The sequence below is a fragment of the Camelus bactrianus genome, chromosome 13 (assembly GCF_048773025.1).
Source record: "Camelus bactrianus isolate YW-2024 breed Bactrian camel chromosome 13, ASM4877302v1, whole genome shotgun sequence".
Lineage (NCBI taxonomy): Eukaryota > Metazoa > Chordata > Mammalia > Artiodactyla > Camelidae > Camelus > Camelus bactrianus.
In genome coordinates, this window is record NC_133551.1 from 69,501,336 (window position 1) to 69,519,044 (window position 17,709).

The window sequence follows — 17,709 nt, forward strand, 5'->3', positions numbered from 1 at the left end:
TATTCAGCTTTACTTCCTCACTGGCTCCCCAGGCTCATGCCAGGGCAGATGGGGCACGTGGGGAGTGGGCCAAGGGTCTCACACTGAGATTCCAGTGAATTTGGGGGTCACTACAGGTGGCAGGGCCACCGTAAGTGCTGGCTTTGCCTCTAATATGAACACAGATAAAATGGAAAGACCCCTTCTCATCTCTCTCCTAGCTCCAGAAATGTCCACACTTTCCCCAAGATCCTGGCTCTTCCAGGCAGAGCAGGGGTTCTTGAGAAAGAGATTCCAGCCAAAAAATGAACAGTCTTTCCCTAAAGCTTGAGACACCGTTATCACATTGACCAGCTGTGTTATTGTAGACAAGTTGTTGTTTTCTCTGAGCTTCCATTTCCCCATCTGTGTAATGGAATGCCTGGACCAATCTTTAGGGCTCCTGCTAGCTTGGATGCCCCAGGAATCTATAAAATCACTCCCCTTCCACTGCCAGCCCCCAGGGAATATAAACCCATATGGCAGTGGGAGGGTGAGTTGAAGGAGTCAGCCCCGCCACCCCAAGCCAGGTAATAATCTCCCCCTGGTTTAGAAATCAAACTGCGTGGATTTGATTCCGCTCTGCCACTTCCTTGCTGGGGAATCCTGAGACAGGCCCCCACCTCTCCGTGCCTTCATGCCCTCATGTCTGATGTGGATAACATGGTTGCTATGGAGAGCACCTGGCTGATGGTGAAAAAAAAGCTCAATAAATGTTAGTGACTGCTATTACGAAGCAGTTTCCACTTCACAAGTAGGAGTCAGACATGGAATAATTCACATGAAGGCTGAGGATGCTGTCCGGTCTATTGTCCTGCTCAACGAGTAGCAGGCTGTCAGGATTATTTACGTCTCCCTGAGGTCAAACCATCCGGGAGCTGGAAGGGGGCCGAGAGTTGTGTGCCTCCGCCCCCAAAAGCCCGGAACAGGCCCATGAAGGTTCCTAACTGCCTAGAGGCCAGAATGTATTTCCAGGATGTCAGAGAGTGAGCCTGGGCCCAGAGGGATGCTGTGAGTGCTGCTAAGTGGAATCCTCTGCTGGCTTTTTAAAGGACTTGCACTTGTCTAAGGACCATCTCTCCTGCCAGACGCTGGGAGGATCCCGGGACAGGAACCTTTCGAGCAGACACGAGAAGGTCAGTGCTCTGCGGACTCTGGCTGCACAGATGCACATCTGCATCAAAGGGGCAGCACATTTGCTACAAGCTGACCTGACTACCCTCTTCCTGTCCTGTCCAGCCCAGAGGCACCAGCATGAACTGATGGGGGAGATACTGGCTCCACACCATCTCCAACAACTGCAAGCCTGGGGATGGAGGGAGGCTCTGGGGGGACACTGTCAGGTGTGAGTGGGCCCTGACCTCACATGTGTGGCCAGGGGGTCTGAGCTCAGGCCCAGTGCTTGGAGCTGGTGGTGGGCAAGGGCTGGTCTGCTTCACCCATCCCCAACACCAAACACCAAGAGAAGCATTTGCTTCTTAGGAAGCCTTTGTCTTTGACTTTTACTCAAGTGAAACGGCTCTTTTCAGCTGCACAGGGTGTGTGGGGAGACCAGGCAGCTTCCGCATGGGTTCAGTGTTGTGGGCAGGTGTGAGTTTCCCAGCCTGGCCCCCATCTCCTTGGTGGCACTTCAGGGTCACTTAAGAAATGACCCATCACCAGTGCTGCAACCCTTCCCTCTGCCGCCGAGCCCTAGGCTGTGCCGACATTACAGCAAATCCACCACTTGGAGCTAACTACTCACACTTAGAAGAGGGGTCTGATGCCCTCCAGAGGGAGGAGGAAAGAACCTGAGTTTCACTGGCTAGAACCAAAGCAGGCTGAGTTATTGGGGCACAGCAAGGGGGGAAGCAGAAGGGAGGTGGCTCCCAATGCTGAAAGACCCCGCAGTTCCCCAAGATGCTTGAGGCTAGTGGTCCACGGCAAGGAGGACACATCTATCCATCCACAGGACACTGGGAAGACTTGGGAGAACAGAGGTCTCGCCTCACTCTGCACTCCCTTCCCAGATCTGCAACTCGAAAAGTTTCTGTCTGGGCTGCAGGGCTGCCAGCACGAAGGACCCCACTGATGGGAAGTTCCCAGAGAGGGAACCCAGCAGTGGTAGCTTCCTCCTGCCTGGGCAGCTCTGACCACTAGGGGTCAGCATTGGACAAGGAGTCCCAGGAAGCAGCGAGAGGACTTGGTCCCAGAAGGGGGACAGTGGATCCTGCCCTGCCCTGGGCGACCCCTGGTCCTGAAGGAAGTGCCCATAGGAAAGCCTCCTGTTGTCATCTCACTCACCACGTACAGGCCGCGCTAAGTGCATCTCTTGCATTATTTCACTGAAATCCTCACAAAGCCCTATGGGTTATACGCAGTTATCCCTTTTGAGACTTGATGGCACTAAGGCTCAGAGAGGTGAAGGGTCTTGTCTAAGGTCACACAGCTAGGAAGGGCTGGATTTGAACCCAGAACCCATGGCAGTAACCACACTGTTGGCCGGCATCAGTGCTCTGCAGTGGAATGCTCAGTTCTCTCTAAGAGCCATGCACGCCTCCCCACCTCTCAGGAGTTCCCTGCACCCGCTCCTTCCAGCCACCGCTGCACTGAGTCCCTGGTGGTTTCAAGGGCCCTTTAAGCGATGAGCTCCCTGGAGTTTCTCAACCACCTGGCGGGGAAGGCAGGGTGGGATAAAGACCTTCACCCTCACCGCAAGACCAGATGAAGGTCATTGAAGCTCAGAGAAGTTCAGTGAACAGCCCAGGGTCACACAGGAGCAGGCAGAACAGAACTCCCGGGCTCTGGACCTCGGTTCTGCTGCTAGGCCAGGCCTAGACACACCGCCTGGGCTCTGTGTCCCCACATGCAGGCTGCACATCTCTGAGGAAAACACGGTGTCTGGAAGTATTCTGAGGGATTGTTTTGGATGAGAAAAAAAATAACATTTTTTTTTCCTTGAGGACCCAAGTTAAGACATTTTCACTACAGATGAAAACAGGAGGGAAAAAAAGGAAATAAAAGTCACTTGTAATCTTACTACCCAGAGATAACCATTGTTAATTTTTTTGTGTATTTCCTCCCAAAGGTTAGTGGATGGGCTCCCAGCATGCCCCACGCCTGGCCCCAGGCAGGTGGATGAAAGGCTTCGTGGTAGGGAAGGAAACACGGAGCATCCCGGACCCCGCCCTGGCCCCGCCCCCGCCCCGCCTTGGTCCCGCCCCGCCCCGCCCCGCCCCTCCGGCCTCCACTCCGGACTCTCAGGTGAACCCGCGAGCGCGCTGTCTCCCAGCACATTACATCGCGTCCGGCAGATGCCCGACCAGGCCCGGGTGGGCGAGGGGAGGGGTCTCACCATGGCCAGCTCGGCCTCCAGCTCCTTCATCCGGTTGTCCTTGAGGTCCAGCTGGGAGCGCAGCGCCGTGGCGTGGTCCGTGGCCTCCTTGGCTTGGCGCCGCAGCTCCCACTTCTCGCGCTCCAGCAGGTCCTTCTCCTTGGCCAGGGCTTTGACGGCGTCCTCGCTTTCCTGTGGGGAGGGCGCCGGACGTCAGCACGGGGGCGCGGGCAGGGCCTCCTCTGGGACCAGAGGAAGCCGCGGGGAGGCCCCTGCGCACCGCACGTGGCTGGGCGCTCCGGCCCCGGAGGAAGAAGTCCCTGGGTGCCAGCCGGGCTCTGCCACAAACTAGCTGGGACACTGCACCAGAGACAGACCATTGGTAGATGCTCAGCCGTTATGTTTTTCAGTGGATACATGAGCAAATGAACGTCATGGGTAAGCTGTTTTAACTCGTCCGGTCTCGTTTTTCCATAGTTAAAAATGGGGGTGGAGGGACAATACTGCTTGTTTCAAAGAGTTGTTATAAACACTAAATGACTTCCTGTGAGGGAAGTCAGTTAAATGGAGTCTGACAAAAGTTAGGGTCGGCAGTGGGTTTGGGTTTCGGTTCTGTTCTGTTGCTGGGTAATGTGTGTGTCACAGGAAAACGGACAGAGGAGGCGCCTGCAGTCCAGCCACCTTGGCTGCCATGGGGCCCTGCCACCGTCCCACAGGGTCACAGCCGATGGTGGGACAGGCTGAACCCCCAGCTAGCTGCTGTGACTGAATGCAGAACAGTCCTCTGCCCGGCACCCCATGGCCTGTGTTCCCCGTGATGCTGAGGGAAGGGCTGTGGGCTTGTGCTGGTTGGGCAAAGCCAGCAGGCAAGGAACAGCCGGCGGAATCGGGGGCATGACCTCTGTTGGCCAGAGCCAAGTATCAGGACAGCAGGCGTCCTTCCCCCAGACGAAGGGTCCCAGCAGGAGGCCCTGCCCACCCACCCAGCCACGGTCTTCCCATCCGCCAAATCAGGAGCCAGACTCAAAGTCTCCACACAGCCTGGGACCATGGGGAAAGCGGTGGCCACCCTGCCTTATCTAACAGCCCTGTCGCTGAAGCACCTTGACTTCCAGGTGCCAGAGACTAGGAGGCCGAGGGAGACACTGAAAAGGCATCTTTCTCTGTGGCTGTCACAGAGCTGTACCTGTGGCTTAGGTTCTGGGAAGAGACAGACAGTCTGGGTCGATTCCTGGTTTTGCAAGAACAAGCTGCAATGACGGTCATGCCTCAGTTTCCTCACCTGTAACATGGGATCATAGCGCACGTACTGGGGGGTGTTATTGTGAGGAACGAATGAGATAATCCCTTCAGCGCTCAGCATGGCGCTGGGCACACAGCAGGTGCTCACTCATCACTAGGATGCTGCTCAAGTGTCTCTGAGAGGACTTCCCCAACCACCTTTCTAAGAGAGCAGCTTGGGGTTCTCTCCAACCTGTGTCTCATATTGGTACCTGACACTGGTCATTCAACCAACATTCATGGATGCCATCAGCAGGCATGAACCAGAGGAAGATCCCTGTGCCTGCGGAGCTTACACTGAAAAGCCCTTCTGCACGCTTGGTGAGAGCAGGAACGTGCCACTCTAAGTCATCGGCAGACACCTGGGTCCCAGGACAGCAGCCTGGCAAACAGCAGCCAAGAAGCACTGCTGAATAAGAACATGTGTACAGCAGCGGCCGGGATATCACAGGGCAGCTCTCCCAGCCTGGGTGAGGGGAGGACGCCCAAGTTTCCGTGTCACCTGCTCTCCCAGCTTCTCGGTCTAGAGGAGGTGGTGTCTGTATTAGAGGGATGACTCCTTCCAGGATGTGTCTTCTAGGGTCAGGACGCCTGGGTGTGAGTCTCAGCTCTGTCCACTGCCAGCTGGGAGGTGCTCAGGTCATGAGGGTGGAGCCCCCATGAATGGGGTTAGTGCCTTTATAAAAGGGACCCTGGAGAACACCTTTGTCCCTTCTACCAAGTGAGGACACGGCAAGAAGTCTGTTACCCAGAGAAGGATCAAGAAAGCAGGTGGTGGTGGGTTCTGTTTCCTTCTCTCTGCTTCCATAGGCTGTCAACTTAATGCTACATTCTGTCTGCAAATGGTGGGCATGGGGAGCAGACTTCTCGAGACCCAGCTCACCTACTGTGGGAGGATGCAGGCAGGGGAGGCTGGGGCCCTGCTGCTCAGGGCTGGTACCCAGGGCACCGAAAGCTCCAGACCACAGTCAGGCTGTGGGTGGCCTGGCTCAGGGAACTCTCTTGGCGCTGTTTCCATCCTGGAGAGGAAGGGAGCTGCATCCGTGGGAGGTGAGAGGGAAGGTCACCGGAAGAGACAACGGTGGGCTGTAGGCATGAAGCACTGAAATTCAAATTCCACCCCTGACACTCTGCCCCTCAACTCTGGCTCAGAGGCAACACACTCACATATCCGGCCCACTGCCACCAACCGTTCAAAGAAGCGTTCAAACCCTGCTCAGCCAGGAAACTTAAGGAGCCTCCTACCTTCTGCTGCAGAGTACACGTGAACCTGGGTCACAGCCCTCGTCCTGTGGTGTCATGTACTTGAAAGGCAGTTTTCAACACTTTTTCTGCCCTACACACTAGAAGATCACAACTCTCTCCCTGCAGACACAGTACCTCATTAAGTCCTGCGTGGTTGGACGGACTGACTTTTTAAAGTTTTGGGACCCTCTTCAGCATGTACACAGCACATACACCAGACAGATATCTGCGGAACTAAATTCCTCAGTCATCTGACCAGAAACTCCTACTCACCCCACAGTGCCCAACTCATATGTCACCTCCTCTCTGAAGCCTTCCAGGACTCTCCCAGCAGACAAAGTTCCCTGCTGGCTCATGGTTCTCCTCAGCTCTCTCTTCACACTCTTATGATGGTATTATTAGTAAGATATAGCTGACATTTACTGAGTGCTCACTACGTACTAGGTGCCATGCTCAATGCTCTGTATTCATCATCTTCTCTAGTCCTCATCACAGCCCTAAAAGGTCTGCATGTGGTCGTTGTTTTGCAGATGAGGAAACTGAGGCTCTGAGAGGTTAAGGGAGGTACCCAAGGGCACACACGTGGGGAGCTGGGCTCTGAACCCAGGCTAGCCAGAATCCAGAGCCCACACTGTCACTGACTGGGCTTTCCCGTCCAGGCTTGTCTGCCCTGGAGACACGGAAACCTAACTAGGGGTTGTGCTTGGTTCATCTCAGCACCCAGGCCCGGGCCTGACACATCAGGGGCCTCCCCAAGTGCCGATGAGGCGACGGGAGCAGTGTGCCTGTCTTGGGATTGGAGAGGCCGACCCGGTGCTGTGGGCGGTGCCGGGGGCGGGGCGGGGGCGGGGCAGCGGGTGTGTGTGCGGGGAGGGCCCCACCTTGCGGTGCTGCTCGTAGTTGCGGATGAAGTCCCGGAGCTGCTCCTCGCGGCTCTCCAGCGTGGCGTACAGCTGCTGCATCTGGCTCACCAGGTCCGTCTTCTCACCCTTCAGGCGCTTGCGGTCTGCTTTCATGGCTGGGGAACAGAGAAGCGAGTGAGTTTCCGTGGTCCTAGCTGAGAAGGGACCCTGTCTCCATCCCTTTATTAACAGAGGAGGAAACGGGCTTCAGAATGAAGAAGTTTCTCTCCCAAGCTCCCATGTTACTCAGTGGCAGGATGCGAACCCAGGCCCGCCTAGCTCTAGAGTCCAGATTCTCATTTCTCGCTTTTACTGATCCAACCAGGGGAGCAAGTCCTGGGTTGAAGTCTATCCCTGCCCTGAACTGGCTAGGTCCCCAGAGGGAACGAGCTGGAGGCCTGGTGAGCCTGTGACCCCCATGGCCCAGGAAGCTAAGGGGATCCTTGATTTCCCGCCAAAATGACCCCCAGGGCTCACTCTGAGCCCACCAGAACTCAGCCCAGCCCAACAGTGCACCGTCTGTCCCCACTCCCATCACAGGGGAAAGAGTTCCGTTAAAAACACACAGTAAGCTATGACACCAAAGGCATGAATAACAGAAGAAAAAAACAGATACATTGGATTTCATCAAAATGAAAAACTTTCATGCTTCAAAGGACACCATCAAGAACGTAAAAAAGACAACACAAGGAATGGGAGAAAATATTTGTACATCATATATCTGATAAGGGGTTTCTATCTGGAGTATAAAAAGAACACTTACAAACTCAATAATAAAAAGAAAAATAACCCACTTTTCAAAAATGGGCAAAAGATCTTAACAGATGGTTCTCCCAGAAATGGCCAATAAGCACTTGAAAAGGTGGCTGACATCATTAGTCATCAGGGAAATACAACTCAAAACCACAATGAGATAAACTCCTACTCATTTAGAGTGGCTAAAATATAAAAAGAAGACAGTAACAAGTGTTGACGAGGATGTGGAGAAACTGGAACCTTCATACACTGCTGGTGGGAATGGAAAATGGTGCAGCCTCTGTGGAAAACAGCCTGACACTTCCCCGAGTGGTTAATAATATAGTTACCCTATGACCCAGCCATTCCACTCCTAGAAATGAAAACACATGTCCACACAGAAACATGTATACATATATGTTTAGAGTAGCTTTCATCATAATGGCCAAAGGTGAAACAGCCAAATGTCCATCATCTGATGAATGGATTGTTAAAAATGTGGTATATCCAAATAATGGGCTATTACTTGACCATAAAAAGAAGCAATGATTCATGCTACAACACGATTAACCTTGAAAATATTATGCTCAGTGAAAGAAGCCAATCACAAAAGGCCACACGCTGTATGATTCCACATATGTGGCATGTCCAGAATAGGGAAATCTGTGGAGACGGAAGAAGATTATTGGTTGCCCAGGGCTGGGGTGGGGGGTGGCAGAAGGGGTGGGGGCTGGAGAAAGGAGGGGTGGTAGCCAAAGGGCTTGGGGCTTCTTTTTGAGGTGATGAACGTGTTCTAATATCGATCATGGTGATGGATGTACAACTCTGTGAATGTAATAAAAACTTCTGAATTATGTACTGTAAATGGCTGAATTGCACGCTATGTGATTTATATCTCAATAAAGCTGTCACACACACACACACACACATATGGTGCCATGCGCCCCACGCAGCAGTGTGACTTCTGCTCCCTCCAGACTCCCCTCCCAGCACTGGCTCTGTGGCGAAGGGTGTGGAGAGGGACGAGCCCAGGCCTGTTCAGAGCAGGTTCCAGCCGCAGGGTGGGCCCCACGGCTTTTCCCAGGGTGCCCAGACCTCCGGTCCCTCCCTGGAGAGAACACTGGGAGGGAGCAGAGCAACTCCTCGGCTCTGGAAGCTTCCAGCCCGAGAAGGCACAGAGTGGTTAAGTCCCTTGCCCAGAGTCACACAGCCATGTCTGACCCCAAGGCCCTCACACCTGACCCTACATTATGCTGCCTCTACTCCCAGACCCTGGAGGGTCCTGGCCCCGTGGCCAGCTGAGGGCAGTGATACGGGGCAGGCAGTGAAGGTGCCACCCCATCTTGTCTTGGACACTGAACCTGCAAATTCAGCCTCCGATGTGAAAAAGTATGGCATAGTTCAGCGCCGGACATGTGCTAGCATCCTTCTGACCCTGCAGAGTTGGGGGACTCCTATGCCCCTCACCCCAAGCCCTGTAAAATGGGGTGGAGGCAGGTGGGCTGGAGCCGTGTTGTCAGGTGCAAGGAGCCACGGGGAGACCCCTGCAGTGGAGACCCCAAGTGTTGGGGAGCCTTTAAATTCCAGCTTTGTGCTTCTGGGCTCCTGCACCCGGACTTGTCTCCTTCGTGGCCAGCTTGGCGGAGCAATAACTCAGGTCACCGTGGCCCGGAATTCCAGGCCCGCTGGGCTGGAACCTTAAAGGGCCGGGACAGGAGAGCCATAGACAGAGGACTCTCACTTCCCTCTCCTGTCAGGAGGGGGTGGGAGGGAGCACACCTGTGCTCTAACTTGCTGTGCCCACCTTGCAAGTGAAACTCATTTAAAAAACACCAAGGCGGGAGGGTGTAGCTCAGTGGTAGAGTATGTGCTTTAGCATGCACGAGGTCCTGGGTTCGGTCCCCAGTACCTCCATTAAAAAAATAAATAAATAAACCTAATTATGTCCCCCCCCCCGGCAAAAAAAAAAAAGAAAAAAGAAAAAGAAAAGAAAACCCAACATCTAAAGATGTAATCTGGTCAGAAAGGATGTTACAGAAGAGCTTGAGCCCAGCTGTCCCAGAGGAATTGGAAATTTCCATCTGCCATCTTCTCTGCTGCTGGCTACCCTCCCGTGACTGAGCTGGCTGGGTAGGTATTTTTGGCATCATCATCATCATCCCATTTTACAGAGGAGGAAACTAAGGCCACCCAGCCAGTCAATGGCAGCGCTGGCACCCGACCCTCAGTCTCGGGCGGGTTTCAGACCTGCGGGGTGTGAAGGCGAAGGGGGAGCACTGTCCAGGGGAGGGGCTCCTGGGGGGCCACTGACCCGAGCAAAGTGACCCCTGCCACTCCCCGGGGGCACCTCGGGCAGGGAGGGGGCCCTGTGCCCCAGTGGGGAGATGTTCACCAGGGAGTCAGGTCTGTGCCCTGCAGCAGCCGGTGGCTGTCGCATCCCTGCCCTTCGGGGGGAAGTTAGACCTCCCTGGGCTCTGATTCGCCTCCTTCTTTAGCCCCGTCTGGATAAGAACCAAGCTGCAGGCTTTGCCCTTGGCAACTGGAGGCTCTGGGAGGCTGTCCCGTAGCGCGGGGCTGGGCCTCTCTTCACTTTCACCAAATGGCCTTGAGAGGAGCGACCCTGCATCCTCGTGCTGGCCTCCCCGGTCTCCTGGCGGCTCCGTGCTGCACCGTCTGCGCATGCGGAGAGGCTGTGCGTGTCTCTTCTGTCCATCGGTGGAGGGCTGTGTGCTGGTGGCCTCAGCTGGGCGGCAGAGGGTTTTGCTTCCCCTATCTGACTCCCAAGAGCACGGGCTGGATCTCTGCCTTCAGATTAGCAGCCTGTCCCTAAGAGGGAGGGGGGCTCACCTCAAACTCTTCGATTAAGCACCTTCTATGTAGGAGACTCCATGCTTGCTGCCATGCGGGGGATGGAAACAAGCAAGACATGGTCCCTATCTTTTGGGTGGTTGATGGTCTAATAGAGAATGACACTAGTCTCCACCCGTCTTCCTCCTTATCAAGTCTCCACCCATCTACCTCCTTACCTTACCTAACCCCAATTCTGTTTGTGCCCACTTAAAACCCTCAACTTCCCGAGCAACCTTGCAGTGAGAGAGGTCTTATATCGCAGTTCTGGCCACTAAGATGTACACAGAAATCTACTGGAAAAACCACTGTTTTCTTTATAGAAGGTCACGGGATGCTGGCATTAATGCTTGCCTTTTGCCCTTCCTCTTTCTTCCTGCTGGGAATTTGGATGTGACATCCTGAGGCACAGCAGCCATCTTATGAGCACAAGGATGAAGACATGAGCTGAAAACGGGGAGCAGAAAGACAGAAGGGGCCTGGACCCTTGATGGCACCACCTAGGTCAGGATTCCTGGTAACTGAAGAAAAGTAAACCCCACTGTTTGTGGGATTTCTCATCATGTGCAGCTCAGTGTGTTCCTAACTGACAGATCCAGGCAGGCTGTGAGAAGGGCCGTCACCCTCCCGCCCCCCACGAAAGGCTTCACCCCATGGTTCTTTCACGTGAGCTTCCCTTGGCGGGGGTGGGGAGGTCCCTTCTCTGCCCAACTCTGGGCTGGACCCTGCCAGGCTGAGGACTGAGAAAACACAAAAGCCGAATCTCTCAGAATGAATGCTGAGTGAAGATCACTTAAAAACAAAGATAAGGTGCCTCTGGAACCAGTGTGAGCCAAGGAGCCGCTGTGCGGTCTGCCCAGCTGTTCAGAAGCATACACACCCACAACCCACTCTAGGAAACGCACACAGAGGAGCAGGACTGGGGAGTGCCTGGGGACGCCTGCACTGGCCAGAGGTGGGAAAGTGGGTGTGTGTGTCCCCACTGAGCCCAAACGTCCCCAGGTGCTGCCACCCCAATAGATGGGGAGGCTCCCCAAAACGGGGGGCAGTACTGTAACACTTTAAGGAAGCAAGGAGGTTAGACTGACAGACCCCCAAGAAATAAACTACAGACACAGCTATGAAATTTACACAATGGAACGTGTACTTCCTTCCGTTGTCATAAATATGCTTTTGTTTTCCTTCAAAACCCCGTTCAATGTTCTCTGAATGCTCCTAATGCAAGGTGAGCTGATGGTCCATGAGCAAGATAGTTTCCCTCTGTGACCGGCCTCCTGCCTCGGCCCTAAGCTCCCCAGTGTTCTGTTCTCCTGCCCAGCCATACGGCTTCACCCAGGCATGTTCCATTCCAGCAGCCAGACCACCGGAACCACTGCCATGGAGACGGGTGATGTCATACCCAGCAGACCCTGCAGGATCTCGGAAGGAGACCAGCCCGGCTCCCGGGAATGTGGGGACTCTGGGGATGGGAGGGAGGGTGTGTGGGGAAGGACTGATTTTTCTGACTCCAGGAGGCCAGATGCATGCATGGTTGGAGGGTGTAGCCAGGGACTTGGCTGCAGCCCTGTGACGATTTCTCTGCGGGCATCACTCTTCTCAAGCTTCTGAGGTTTGCTTTTCCACAGCAGACCCCGTCGTCCTTCCCTGGCTTGGGAGGCCACATTCCCTAGCACAGACACGGGGCAGGGTGGAGCAGTTTAACTTCTGCAAATGCAACTCTTGGCAGGTGGGGGCCAGAGAGAGAAGAAAGGTCTCTTTCCTCCTGCCTTGGGCAAATCACCCCCCCCCCCACCTCCAATGCCTAGGCGATGGGAGGCCGCAGCCCACGTGCAAAGAACAGCACAGGCTAATTCTTAGTGTTTGAGCTTCTGGGGGCCACGGGCCTGGAGAATAAAGGATTTTATGGGGGCATTTTTGAGCATGTGAGGGTCTCTCCTTACCCGCTGAGACAGTGCCTGCAGTGTGGACCTTGCCGGGCAGTAAGGGACCAGGCTCTCAGCTTTCCCCTCTCCGAGCCTCAGTTTCCCCTCAGCATGGGAGTGCTTGATTCTGCGAGCTTCCTTTGATTCTGAGGTCCTAGGAGACTTCGCCTTGACCACTAACACTAACCCCGTGTCCATGGCCTTAGCCAACACCACCTGGAGTGGGGTGTGGGGGTGGGCATTTGTCTAGGGTCAGGGGATCTGGGTCTGTCCCTGGCTCTGAAACCTTAAGCAAGTCACATAGCCTTCCAAGCCTCAACTTCCTAGATATTAAAATGATTTCCATCTGCCAGGCACCACTCTAAGCCCCAGTGGGTTTTTGTCACTTAATTTTCACAACCACCTTATGAAGTCAGTCCACATTACAGATGAGGAAGTGGGCTCCCAGGGAGATTAAGAAACGTGGCTAAGCAGTAAGCAGCCGCGCCCACCTGGCCCTGGCACCCATCCACCCTCCTACCCCACCGCTCTGCTGGCTCCCAAATCACCAAGCCCCAGTGAACCCCACATAGCCCGGTCAGCCTCATCTGCTCCTTGGGACCGTGTGCTGGGGGTGGGGCTGCACCTGCCTGATACAGGAGGGAACTGAGGCTCAAAGGGTTAACCTACTCACCCAAACCCACACGGCTCAAGCACGGACCCGGGCTTGCATCCCTGGCATCTGACCTTGAACCCCTCACAGAGCTCTCTCATCAGCCTTCCTATGAAAGCGCATTGCTGTGAGCAGCAGAAGCTGCATCGATTCACAAAACCAGTGGGTGATCCAAATATTCGCACCAGTTGCTCCTGCTATGAAACGCTGTTTCTGTATCTGTCTTACAGTCTCAAAGGGGCTTTCTGAGGTTTCCATCACAGGCAGTTTGACATTCTTATATGCACCCCATGACTGCTCCGTGACTGCTGGAAGGAGGGTGTGTATGTGTGTGTGCGCGCGCGTGTGCATGTGTGTGTCAGCAGCTCTTCAGGAATCCCCCTCCAGCCACCCCTTCCCCTGGCAGGATCTCCTGCCAGCCCAGGGCACAGCCTCATTCCATGGTCAGATTTCCCATTAGTCTGAGCTCAGAAGACTGCTGGCCTGGTTCTGGATGGTCCAAGGCCAGGAGCCCTTGTAAAAATTCCCAGGCTGGTGGACCCCAGACAAACATGGGCTTAGAGGTGGGGAGGGGTGGCGGGCAGGATCAAGGAGACCTCAGCCTGTGTGTGACGATCCCAGCTGCTGCCAGCAGGGGGCCCCCCTTTCTTTTCCATTCAACATTTCTGACCAGTTGCGCCTTCAGCCTCTACAGATTCTGGGAAAGGAGGGGTGGGCAGGTGGAGCCAGAAGGGCTTGGGAAACCCCTCAATAAACACCCACCATAATGTTCTTCCGGCTCAGCTTCCCTTTACAGATGCGGAAACTGGGGCCCAGAGAGGGAAAAAATAGCACACAGCGACTCAGCCTAGGTCTCGCGATTCTTAGGCCCACACAGTTCTGTTAAAAGCATCAGCTTTGAAGTCTGCCTATCAAAATTTACTGAAGCCTCATTTCTCCAACGTAACACATCTGAGAGTGAGTCCCTGACAAGCCTCCCACCCAACAACCTGCTCCTCTCGGTCTCCCCAGGCTCAGTTCATGAGGACCTCAGCCTTCCAGCTCCTCTGGCCCCAAACCCCAGGATCTTCCTTGATTCTACTTCTCTCATGCTCCACACCCAACTCCTCAGCAAGCCATGCCAGCTCCTCCTCCAGTGTGTTATCAGAATCTGGCCACTTCCCGCCACTCCTCAGTCCCCACCCTGGTCCGTGTCACCACCACGCTGTCTGCACCATGCAGCGGCCTTCTGACTGGTCTCCCAACCCTTTGGTCTATGTCAGCAGGGAGTGTCCCCTAAACGTGCAAGTCAGATCGTGCCCCTGCTCTGCTCCTCTCCTGTCTCCCTCAAGGGCGAGCGCAGCCCTCAGAACAGCCCATCAGGGCCATGTGATCTGTCACACAACCCCCAGCCCCAAACCTCTGTGATCTCCTCCCCAACCACCCCCAGCCCCCCACCGGCTCCTTGCTGCTCCTGCTTCACACAGACCCCCCCACCCCCCACCCAGCGTCTCTGCTGGTCCCTGCCTGGAGCACCCTCCTTGCTCCCCTACCTGTCCCTGCGGCCCACTCCTTCCCTCCTCCAGGTCTTGACTCAAATGCCAATTTCTCAGCAAAGCCTTCTCGGGACACCCTCCTCACTCCGTCCCTGGTTTTCTCTGCTTTGAACTCGCCACCACCTAACACTCCACATTCTGCGTTTACTGCGGGGAAATGCTGTTTAAGCACCTGCCTTTCTGCCCAGGGCTTCCGGCCTTCTCCCCTCTTCAGAATTCAATGCAGCTTCTTTTTGGGTTTTCAAAGCCCATAGTTCATGCCTCTACTTGCTGCAGGGGGGCCCTGATGTCCCGCTAGCCCTGCCCACCCCACAGGAATGTGCACCAGCAGCCGGCAATCCAGACCGAAAGCTCAGGCCCATCGTCTCCCAGGCTAGCCTAGAAGCCGCTTGAAGGCAGGGCCCGGGCCTCTCTGACGGTACTTCCAGGGCGGCGCCAGGTGTGGTCCACGCAGGTGAAGAGTCCGGGAGAGATGACTTGAGGGTTTGAGCTGCTGCTTCCTTCCCTGATTCTCCAGCTTAGGGGATCTCAAGAGAGGACCTCCATAGCCAGGGCGGAACACACACTGCCTACAGGGCCCCACCGGGGACCATCAGTAAGAAAGGAAGGGCAGGTGGGGACCTAGAACACACGTCCCGCCTAGAGGGGCAGCTATTCCGTGACTGAATGAGGCCCAGCATCGCCACACCTGCCAACTCTTCCAGAGAATTCCAAACTCCAGATTATAATTCTTATGTTTTAAATATCTCCTTATTATTCAATATTGGTGATTAATCATACTGCCCAACTATGCCTGTGGGACCTTGCATGGGGGCTGGACTGCTGATCCGAGCAGGTGTCAGTAGAAGAGGGAACATGGGAGAGATCTGGGTCCATCCAGCCGCAGCTGAGAAATCAGCCTCTGTAGAGAGAGACCTGGGTTCGAAGCCCAGCTCCACTATTTACCAGCTGTGTGATGTTGGGTAAGTTCCTTAACCTCTCTGTGTCTTTTTCCTCATGTATAAAGTAGGATAACAATTTCTATTTCAACTGTGGAAAGCAGAAGCCCTGCCTGCACCTGAGGATGACTGCTGGGCTGTGCTTTATCATTCCAAGCGATGGTCTAAGAGAGGCATCTAGAGGGGACAGGCAGTCTTGAGAGGGAACAGACACCTTGTTGGGAGAGTTTCAGCAGAGGCTGCAAGATCACTAGGTGGAAGGCTGTCTAGGAGCCCGGGCAGGGTGGTGATGGGAGGAGAGGACACGTGGCCTCTATTAGCCACCTGGAGAGCACCTGCCAAGCCCAGAGGCCTGGGGCTCCCAATGGGAAAACTTAAATGGGAGGGGCGAGGCCAGCCCCCAGCAGGGGATTAGGCACCTGCAGACAGTATAAGAGATGCTGCGGGGTTGGAGGGCCGTGGGGGCCCTTTGCAGGCTGTTCCTGGTCCTAACTGGGGACAGGGGCACACTACTGCTGCCGCCCACCTCTCAGCTCTGAAGAGCTCGGAGCTCATTGGAAAGCCCGGAGGGTGAGTGGCAGTCCCAGGAATCCAGGCCCCCACTTCCTGCTGAGGGAACGGGGAGGCTGGGGGCGGAGAGGGGGTGGTGCTTGTTTTCCAGCCTCTGAAGGCAAGTCCAGGAAAGTCTTCCTTCCTCAAAATCACCACTAAAAATAGTGGCAGGGGATGGGCCTGGAACAGTGACATTCCCTAGACTGGGGTGGGGGGAAGGGGGTGGTGGAGATTTCTGGAAAGCATCGGTCCACAGGCCCCGCGCCCCACACAATAAGGACTATTTTTAAAGGCTCATGTCTGTGTGTGAGGTCACTCTCAGGCAAGAGGACAGTGCTGGCTTGGCTCTGAGAGAAGAAGGAGGTATGGGACAGGGAGGCAGAACACCAGGGTGTAAGCCAGTGTGCTGTGTGGCCTTGGGAACTTACATACCCTCTCTGGGCTTTGGCGTCATACTCTCAAGATGGTTCATCAGACCCTCTATAACCTTCAGGAAACTGCTCTGAGCACCCAGTGGCTGGGGGACTGGTCTCACCATGCCCTCTCTCCAGCAGAGACCCAGCCGGGCTGTTCAAGGTTAGATGCAGGTGGCAAGCTGGTAGCAACAGACAGCCTCTTCCCAGGCAAGTTCAGAAGGAGGGCGGCCAACAGAGAGCAGACCCCGGAGCTAGCCGTCTGGGTTCAAGCCCAGCTTTGCCACTCACTAGAGGTGTGACCTGGGGCAAGTCACAGATCCCAGTTTTTCGCATCCATGAAAGAGGGATGGAGTGCCGGCCTCAACCCATGCCCAACAAGTGTGCGTCCATGTTCGCCAAGGGACCTGCATGGAGAAGTTCACAGAAGCACTCTCTGTAAAAGCTCCAAACTGGAAGCTGCCCGGGCAACCTTCAGCAGAAGGCCTGCACCCACCGTGGTCCCTTCCCAAGGCAGATGGCTCGATCTAAGGAGAACGAGCGAATTACAAAAGCCTTTACGGCAGAGAAAAAGGGCAGAGTTCATCCACTCGGCGAGGAGTCAGGAGGAAGCCGTCCATGGACAGGACCCAGGAGAGCTTTCAGGAAGCCAGTGACGCTTCTTGATCTGGGTGCCGGTGAGACAGGGGTGTTCAGTCTGTGACAATTCACCAAGCCGTGAACTCGAGATTTGTGCTTTTCTGTAGCTACATCATACTTTAATAAAAAGTTTTAAAAATAGGCTGTGCCTCATAAGACTGGCTTTATACATGGAATGCACTCAGAGCATGTCCAGTGCTCTGTAAATACCAGCCCTTGTCAACTGGGGGGAGGTGGTCCTCACGCCATCAGGGACAACCAACGAGACGGCAGTGAAGTAAGGCAGCTCCAGGTATGGACGAGGGGAGGGCTGCCCTCACTGCGAACCCTGCAGGATTCCTGGGGCTCAGGAAGGAACGTGAACTTGGGGTTGGTCCTGGGTTCAAAGTCCAGCCCTGTCCTGTAGGCAGAGGGGGCACTGTCTGTGTGCAACTGTGTGGGGAGTTAAAGGAGAAGATATCCGTGAAGGTGCACTGACAGTGCTGGAGTGACAAAGGGCAGGGTGGGCTTCCCCGACCTTGATGATGACAATGACAATGACACTGTAGGAGCAGTTACATTTATTGTGTTTTTTATGGGTTGAGTATTATTCTATACCTTCTAAGTTTTCACTAAATTTTCTTTGTAACAAGCCTGTGAGGTAGTTACCATCATGGTCCCCAGCTTACAAATGAAACAGAGGCAAAGATCCATTAGGCTGACTCCGTGGGTAAGTGG

The 17,709-nt window shown here is 54.8% G+C and overlaps 1 protein-coding gene across 12 annotated transcripts in view; it reads right to left on the reverse strand.

The window, feature by feature from the left end:
* The window catches only part of KAZN (kazrin, periplakin interacting protein), a 406,166-nt gene that overhangs the window by 47,280 nt on the left and 341,177 nt on the right, over positions 1 to 17,709 (reverse strand). For all 12 annotated transcript variants that reach the window (XM_074377376.1, XM_074377377.1, XM_074377379.1 and 9 more), the window contains exons 3-4: positions 6,739 to 6,875; positions 3,353 to 3,523 (exon numbers count right to left, since the gene is read on the reverse strand). In XM_074377376.1, the coding sequence (XP_074233477.1) occupies positions 3,353 to 3,523; positions 6,739 to 6,875 (308 nt within the window). The remainder of the gene's footprint in view (positions 1 to 3,352; positions 3,524 to 6,738; positions 6,876 to 17,709) is intronic.